Genomic DNA, 8,921 nt, shown 5'->3' with positions numbered 1-8,921 from the left:
TCATCTGTGCATTTGCAAACCTTTGATTACTTGCAGACTTTTGATTATTTCATAGAGAATAATTTGCTCTGAGTGACATTTTACTTGGTTGGAGTCCTTAGATACCAGGCAGTCTGCATAGGTTTGTCCTAGGAAATACCAGTTTATCCTGTATTTCAGGCCCATCTGCTTTTGTAAATATCAGGGTTTGTGTGTTACGTAACTTAATCCTGGACAGCTGGGTTCAATGTAATGTAGACCTGAGTCAAAGGTTCTGTGACAACCGTGAAAGACGTGTCTTTCCCGTATTTGGTCATTTATTTTATTTGTGTAATTCATCTCTTGACTGAGACATTTGTTCCTTCACTGCCTAAGTATTTATGAAAGGTGCTGTAATACCATGTCAATTGAAGGCCCACTTCATGGTTTCTAAGAAGATATTGTTAGAGTTTTAGTTGTGGCATGCGAACATTATAAAAGTAAAAAGCATCCAGAAATTAGTCTGAATTGTACTTAAAACAATTTTTTTTCAAAATTTGAACTTGTAGATATACTGAAAGCTTTATGGGCACTTAATTTTCTCTAACTTATGAAGTGTCTTTAGATTAAAGAAATACATTTGGAAAACAAGAAAACCCAGCAAGGACAGTCAGAAAAGGACTATGAGTTGTTACCGTTAAAAGCGTGTTCTCTCTTTTTCAGGTTGAAGTGTTGTATTTTGCAGTAAGTGCTGAAATAACAGGAATTCGCTCAGAGACCATTTCTGTGCCACAAAAAATAAAAGCATTACAGCTGTGGAATGAGATAGAAACACGCCATCCTGGGTAAATGTTTTTTAGAATGCATGTGATTAACAGTTCTTAATATTTAAAAATGTGTGAGTAAATGATAAAAGTTAAAAAAAGTTAATTTTGATTTACATGCTTAATGTCAAAGGGTCATTAGTTGTATTTTTCTGGAACTACTCTTAAAAACTTAAATTCTAGTTTTTAAATGCAGAATTCCTTAAGAAAAGTTAAAGATATTTTACTGAAAAAACACAGTGAACTGAGATACTCTTAAAGAGACATGATTATATTTGCTTTTATAATTTACAAAATACTGAAAAATGTAGATTTTTGCATCTTTATAACATTATATGAAATTGTTACAAATTCTGTTAAAAATGTGTTCTTTAAACTTTTATGTCCTGCCCCTTCTTTAGAGAACTCAAAATAGAAATTTCTAAGATTGAAAGAAAATTGAAGGACAGTAAATCTTAGGTGCTGCTAAATTTGAGTTTTTGCAATATTTGACTTTTTTTCCTGGTTCTTGAAAATGTATAATTTTACTGCTGTTTTTTCTGTCTCAAGTCTTTTGTGGAACAGAATATGAAAGTGGTTTATTTGAACGTATTCCAGGAATATTAATAGTGTCACTCAAATCCGTTTGGATATTTAACTTGGAAGTCCCAGTGATGTGTAAAAGATAGTCTACAATGTATGTTCAAAAAGAAAACCATTCCTTCTTGGCTTCATGTCTTTTAAATTCTTAAAGTGCTCTGTTAATCAATGAAATGTGGTGGGGCTTCTGGCCTATTTTACCTTTAATCATTTACCTACTGAGAGGCACCTGGTGCTTTGGAACCTTCCTAGGTACACTAGTATGCTTGTTTACTAAAGAAAGCTCCTGGTGAAGGCAGGAGGTACTAATTAAGTTTTCCTTTTTTTTTCCCCTGACCTGGTCTGAATGTTGTCTCCAGTCTAGTATTTTTTTTGTTTGTTTCTTTAATTTCCCAAGACACATAGCATCCAATAAAGAGTTGTTAGCAGTTTACTGTGTTCTTTGTGGAGAATAAGTGTATTCTTTAGTGGATATATCCTTTCTCTGCAAAATATCAATTTGTTTAATTAGTAATTTTGTAGAAGATGCTTTATAAAGTAGTATTTATGTAACTTTAGTTGCAGCTGAGAAGATTTGGGGTCTCACTCAGCATTGCTGCATCTAATTATACTTTTTTTTAATTCCTTCAGGTTGGCCGATGTCAGAAATCAGGTGATATTTGCTGTCCGTCAAGAATATGTCGAGCTTGGAGATCAGCTCCTCCAGCTACAATCAGGAGACGAAATTGCCATTATCCCCCCCATTAGTGGAGGATAGTGCTTTTGAGACATTTGGGTATGTGAGATACACTTTTCTTAACCAATCTTGTGGAGAAGGATCATGTAGATGACAACTTTTAAATGGTTTGATTTAACTGTGTCCTCTTTGTAACTCTGTCTGCACCAAATCTTCTGAGAGCAGCAACTCTTGCATTGATGCAGACAGACTTATAAATACTCATCATCTCTTTATCAATTCTGTTGTAAACAGTTTACTTTAATGTCGTTTTGATACCTTCATTCTATTGATTTATCATAGTTTATTGAGATTTTATTTCATGTCAGGCCCATTGCTGGACACTGGAGTGTTAATATCTCTGTCTTGCAGAGGGGAAACTGAAATTCAGAGAAATTAAAAAGCTCATCTGTGATCACATAGCTAACAAGTGGCAGAGCCAACATTTGAATTTGGATTATTGGACTCCATGCACTTTTTCACAAATATGCTTGTTACTATTGGGCACAGAGAAATGTAGAAAAATTGCATTGCTAGAAAGTAAAAAGATCACCCTTCCTAAAAAGAAAGCTTACCATTTTCTAGGTATAAAGAGACAGCTTTATTACAGCTATATTGCAAGTGACTCTAGGACCAATGTCATCTTTCCATATTTCCAAATAATGTAGTCCATATCTGAGTAAGGTACTATATAAGAACATTTCTCAGTGTGATCTGGAGAGACAGAATGAGGCTTTATTTGTGAACTGAGGAATAAATAATGTAGAAATTAACAACCATCCTCAATTAAAAACTCTTGGTAAGTTAGGAATGAAAGAAAACTTTCTTAATTTGATAGTGTTTTTCTCCAAAATCAAGAGAAGGTATCATACTCAATGGGAAAACATTGGTTTCATTAAAGAAAGAAACAAGCCAAAGATGCCTATTTATTTTTTTCACCTACTTTTTTCCCCTTACTCTCCTGGAGGGTAGTGCCCCAAAATATGAAGAATAAATATCGCAAAGCAAATTGCCAAGCATGTTGATCGTGATTGGATTTTCTTAGTTCTACTGTTTGGAAATAATAGAATTCCTTGTTAGATATGTGTCTCAATTTTATTTTGATTATAGAAAAGTGCTATTTTTTGGAGTTTGGAATTTATTCATAAGACAGTGGGCCGCCGTGGAAGGTGTGCTTGTGTGTCTGTGTGTGTGGTGACTAGAGCTGTTCTTTGGGAAGACGAAGATTACTCAACAGCATTGTGTATTATTTGAGTTTGATAGGATTTTAGAACCTATGTTCTTATAGAATCAAGTTGTGAAACTCGGGGTGTGATGTTCGTAGACCATGTTTGGATTTACTATATCATACTGCAAGAGAAAGAAGTAGAAGCAGCTTGGGTGGCATGTACAGGAGGTTGAAACATCCTGGAATCCACTGGCATATGAAAATTTGTCTTTTTTTTTTTTTTTCTCCTGATAGCATGAGCCTCTTATCTTAACCACACTTCCCCAGCCCCCATTCTCTGTCTCAGAACCCTGTTTTTTTCCATATGCTTTCCCTAATTGTAATTCCCATTTATTCCTTTGTTCTTACTCCAGTGTAAGCACCCTGAGTGCAGGAGCCAGGTCTTTTGTTCCCTGGTCTATATCCAGCGCAGGGGATCCAGTTTCTGAACCTTAGTGAGTCTGTTATAAATGCTGATGAATGAAATGACAAATGCGTGGCAAAGTACTTTCACAGCATCTGGTGAAGAGGCATGCATTCCATTCCCTTATTTCCTCAATTACCTAACTGAGCTTGTGTCTGATAGTGAAATGAACCTAGTTCCTGTGGAGTCACCATCGTTTCTGCTCTCTCTCCTTTTTAGATAAAGAAAAAGGCAGTTCTGGGTGTGGTGCTTGGTAATATAGGTGTTAGAGGTGATGTGCATGTGGGTGAAGGTGTCACGTCTGAACAGGAGGTTAAGAGTAGCAATTCCAGAATTTGGAATACATTGGCGTATGAGGTAGATTACATTTTAAGTGATCATGTTAGTAGTGAATTCCTTTTTATATCATGCTTGATTCATTAGGGATATTTGTAAAATTATTGAGTTCTGCTAAAATTTTACACTTGCTTGTTTTTATCATTCATATCAAATCATGCCTCCTAACACATCTAATGCAGAAAAAAATATAAATTGAAACACAGCCTATAAGTGGAGTGTTCTGCCTCTGGTACCAATATTAAAGTTTCTTACTATCTTATTTCTAGGAAAGATATGAATGAAGTTGAAGAGAAATCTAAAGATATAATAAAACTCACATCTGAGAAACTTTCCATAGATGAAGTCTCACGGCTGGTGATTTCTCCACTCTGTGGTGCAATATCCCTATTTGTAGGTGAGTTGCAGTTTTTACAGAACCTATTGACTATACAAGACAATAGAAATTATCAAGTGTTTCTCATGTTCAGTTTTAATAGAGGATTTTAAGATACTGAGCAGTAAGCCAAGATTACCCATGGTAGTGAGTAGAAATTTTTTAGTTCTTGTTTTGTTTTAGTAATCTTCAAATTAACCTATGTTAAAGGCAAAGAAAAAAAAAGTCGGATAACAGTCATTATTAGCAGAGAGAATTCTGTATTTTCCAAATATTGAGAGGAAAGAAATGGTGAAGGATAGTATCTTAATGATAATCCTGAGAAGACAGTTTTCCTTTTAAGGGTCAAGTGTTAATTGTTAGAGTACTTACTGGTTTGTTGTATGAATGTTTTCAGTAAGCTTGGCAGATCAGTGTCATTTTACTTCCTTATCTTTCTGATAATTACCTTTTGATTTTCTAATCAAGGTTTTGTCTTCAGAAGATTTCAAAGTAATTTTTAGACAATCAGTATGCTACTTGTCTATTCAAAAATAATCCTTTTTTATTCTGTTAGTGTGCATTTCTGTTTTAAGGAGAAATTTTAATAGTAATTTTTTTTTTTTTAGGGATTACAAGGAATAACTTTGAAGGGAAGAAAGTCATTAGCTTAGAATATGAAGCATATCTACCAATGGCGGAAAATGAAATCAGAAAAATTTGTATTGACATTAGGCAAAAATGGCCAGTCAGACACATAGCAGTATTCCATCGACTTGGGTATGATTCCTTTTATCAATTTAAAAGTTAAGCATAGTTGTTTTCCACTTTTATACTAATTCTGATTCTAGAATCTTTCATTGGCATCCTGCATTACCTTGGGAGGGAGATTTGTGTATTCTGGCAGAGGGTGCCTTTTAGGCTGGTTGTTACGTTGTAGTATTTGGAGAGTGGCTGATGCTGGAACAAAGTCCAAACGTGCAAGACTCAGGCTCTGTGCCCAACAGCCTGGGCTGATATGTGCTAAAGGCCCTGAGGCCCTTTCAGAACTATTTTGTAGTCTGGACTCTGTTTAAATGACAGTCTCTTAAGAGAATTTTTTTATATAAATGCCTTTTAAGGTCCTTAAATTAGTTTGCCTTTTTGCACCACAAAGAAGAGTGGTGTTCCATACTTTGAAAAGAACCTCACAATTGAGACTAAATTTATCATCTATTAGTTATTAATTAGTAAGTGTAATTTTAAAAATAATGTTAATAATTCTGTTATTTACTATTTATTGCTATTTAATATTGTAAATTCTCTTTTGTGTTCATCCTGGGATAACTTTGTATCTTTCGACATTACCTGGCACTGTGCCTCGTTTGTTTGAATCAGGTATTTATTTGTTGAATCAGTGAAAGTTGCCTTTCTCCTTGGTGCCCATCAAATAAATTTAGTGAGTAGCTGTTAACAAGTTAGTCACAACCTCGACCTCCCCTCTGCCAAAAGCAGCTGGGATGAATTAATGTTTTATACTACATGGGATGTTTAGGTAAAACAGAACTGAGTGTTTGGTTCCAGGGATGCTTCACTGGAAATTCCCCCCTCCCCATGTATCTAATAGTAGATTCTTTAACAAGTATCCTCAGAGGAGGTGATGAATTTTTTTCTTCATTTTGCTAAAGCTTAGTTCCGGTGTCGGAAGCGAGCATTATCATTGCTGTGTCTTCAGCCCACAGGGCTGCAGCCCTCGAAGCTGTGAGCTATGCCATTGATACTTTAAAAGCCAGGGTGCCCATATGGAAGAAGGTAAGTCCAGACCATCTCTGATTTTGCCTTTGGGCATGATTTTTCTCAGGAATTTTTAAAGGCTAAGGAAGAAGAGTACATACAGAATTTGTATTCATGGGCCTTCATTGACTTTGTAGAACCTTGTTTTTTTAATCTGTGAAATAAGATGTCTGTGTAATAATATACTTTTGAAGGTTGTTAAGCATGAAAAATATGTGCCCCGAAGAATGCATGGTGCGGAGTAGACCACAACAAGTGGTAACAGAATTCCTCGTCTGGGCCATTCCGGTGGTTCATATATGAAGTAATACTTAGATTAGAATTCCCTTCAATTAGAGGGTCTTTCCTTTGGAGAGTGGGAATAATGTGTGGCTGTTTAAACAGTGGCTAAATTAGGGGTTCCTCAGGAAAAAAGAGCATTCTGGAGCTCCTTCATCTTTGGAAGAGAAAAGGATAGGATATTGCCTCCTTGGAGAACATGCATAGTGAGTGGATTTAAAAGCCTGAATTGGAAATTCTAGCTTATTTTCTGTCCGTACGTGAAACCCATCAATAAAAGCAAACAATTCTCTGGTTAAATAGAACATTCTGAAGAGATGAAAAGGCCCAGCTCCCTAATTTCTCGCCTGGCGTGCTAACCTCCACAGTGGCATTGCTCTGTACCCTCAGACATGTGTAATGACCTTTAAGAGCCTAGAACTGCCTGCAGCTTTGTGGCTGAGAGCAAGGCTGAGGAAGGCATTCAGCGCCCAGTAGAGCAGAAGGCCAGGAGCTGAGGCCAGAGGGCGAGTCCTTCCTAGGAGCCTCTTGCCTCAGGCAGTGGTGCAGTGAGCATATTGGACTCTGAACCACTGTGACATTTAGTGACCATATTTACTGAATAAAAATTGAAACCCACTGAAACTCAGGTATCTGGCTGATTTGCTGTGAACAGGGCGGCCACAGTTTTGATGGAACATGAGACAGGCCCCTGGAGAGAGCGAGACAGGGAGAGCATTCCAGAATGAGTTGTGAGCTTGGCTGACAGAGGTGGCTTTCTTTACCCGAGAGGAAAGAATGAACAGTCAGCTGACAAAGTAGATGAGAGGGAACCCCCTTTACCCCTGAATAAGGCAGTGGGCAGGAGTTGGGGCACGCTCTCGTTTTTATGCTTGAGGACCAGCTGGGCTTTCTATTTACTTTTCTATCTGTAGAGGGTGGGAGGGTGTACAGGTGTTCAGAGGACAGTTGAATTCAGATTTCTACTCCTACAGAAACAGAATCTGACTAGAGAGGGGGAAGAGAAAACGATAATTCTTATTCCCCTTCCTCCCCAGGTTAGCTGAATCCTAGTCTGGTTCTGGTCTCAGCCTGTGCTTTAGATCATCTGTGATACAGGCCAGGGGTGGACAGGGGGCTAGGGCACATACTTACAGAGCGTTTGTCCCCAGAACGCAGCTCAGACCTGTTTAAGAACCTCTGTGGCAGTTTCTTAATTTCACAGCTAATAGAAATGTCTTTCCTGCCTTTGGAAAAGCATGTTTAGAAATGTAGAAGTAGTAGGAGTGTTTGGAAAGAAAAAAAGGTTTAAAGACCTTCCATCTTCCCTGTATAACCTTTGCCAGGCTGTCTCCTGTCTTGGTCCTGAGTGGAATTAATTGTGTATTCCTTTCTGTGGTTGCCCCTTGTCTTGTTAAGGCTTCTCTTCTGTCATTTCTCCTACCGGACTGAGTCCTTGCATGCAGGGAACATGTTTATTCATTTTTCTGCTCTCAATGCCTTATGCAAATAGCCATTGGATTGTTAAAAGAGCAACAGATTTAAATAGTTGTGATATTCATTTTCATGATTTATTCAAATATATTTGCATTTATTAAAATACTCTCTTTTGAACTTTTGTTATGGTTCTGTTTTTTTAGGAAATGTATGAAGAATCATCATCATCTTGGAAAAGAAACAAAGAATGCTTTTGGGCAACCAGTGATTAAATCATTTATGGTTTTTAGAGTCCTGAGATATTATTTTGATAAATTTTTATCTTTGATCACATTTTGATTTTTCTTCTGCAGAAGATAGTGTACTGATACTTACGTAAATGAGTGGAAAAAAAGAGAGAAAAGTAAAATAAATGTGTGTTTAGAATGAGGGCTTATATGGGAACTAGAGACAGAGGAAAGACTTTAGGAAAAGAATGGAAGAATAATTTAAGTTTGAGGAAAGATACTTGTGGTAGGCATATTATTCCATGACTAAGTTCTGATTGTAACTTACACTGAAGTGTGGCCCCCTTCTCAGTGACTGTGTCTCAGAGGCTGCCCCCAGCCCCTCGCCCCTATACCCAGTGATGTCATTGTTATCAGGGGTGCATTATAGGAATATTGGCAGAACTGGAAGTTATAAAAGGTCTTTACCAGACACTCTTGATATGATGTATTTTTGGAATCTATATATTTTAAAAATAAGCTAAATAAACACATGATTTTAAAGTTTAAAAGCCATATTTACCTATTTTTAAAAATTCAGTAATAGCTATTTCAAAATATGGAGATTTCTAGTATTTCAGAATGTATAATCTTACCATAACACCTACTGTATTTCATTAGTTATTAGTATTGTATCAATACATGAATTAGCTGAAAATTGTAAAACCAGGCAAACTAACTAGCAACAAGGATGCTTTGTGCTATAATGTTAGTTATAAAATTGGATCCACAACCAATTGAAAGGGAAAATTATATAATTATTTAGTTAAAAGCATTTTCAGATCATTT

The 8,921-nt window shown here is 36.5% G+C and overlaps 1 protein-coding gene across 1 annotated transcript; it reads left to right on the top strand.

The window, feature by feature from the left end:
• Positions 1-681: 681 nt before the first annotated feature.
• MOCS2 (molybdenum cofactor synthesis 2) lies at positions 682-8,644 on the top strand. Its single transcript, XM_010974386.3, has 6 exons — positions 682-803; positions 1,992-2,136; positions 4,313-4,440; positions 5,028-5,178; positions 6,066-6,189; positions 8,070-8,644. The coding sequence occupies exons 2-6, from the start codon at positions 2,039-2,041 to the stop codon at positions 8,136-8,138; spliced, it is 570 nt and encodes a 189-aa protein (XP_010972688.1). The 5' UTR covers positions 682-803; positions 1,992-2,038; the 3' UTR covers positions 8,139-8,644.
• Positions 8,645-8,921: the final 277 nt, after the last annotated feature.

This window comes from Camelus dromedarius, chromosome 3, assembly GCF_036321535.1.
Source record: "Camelus dromedarius isolate mCamDro1 chromosome 3, mCamDro1.pat, whole genome shotgun sequence".
In the NCBI taxonomy this organism is placed as follows: domain Eukaryota; kingdom Metazoa; phylum Chordata; class Mammalia; order Artiodactyla; family Camelidae; genus Camelus; species Camelus dromedarius.
The sequence above is the reverse complement of the archived record's forward strand: the minus strand, read 5'-3'. Positions and strand labels throughout refer to the sequence as shown.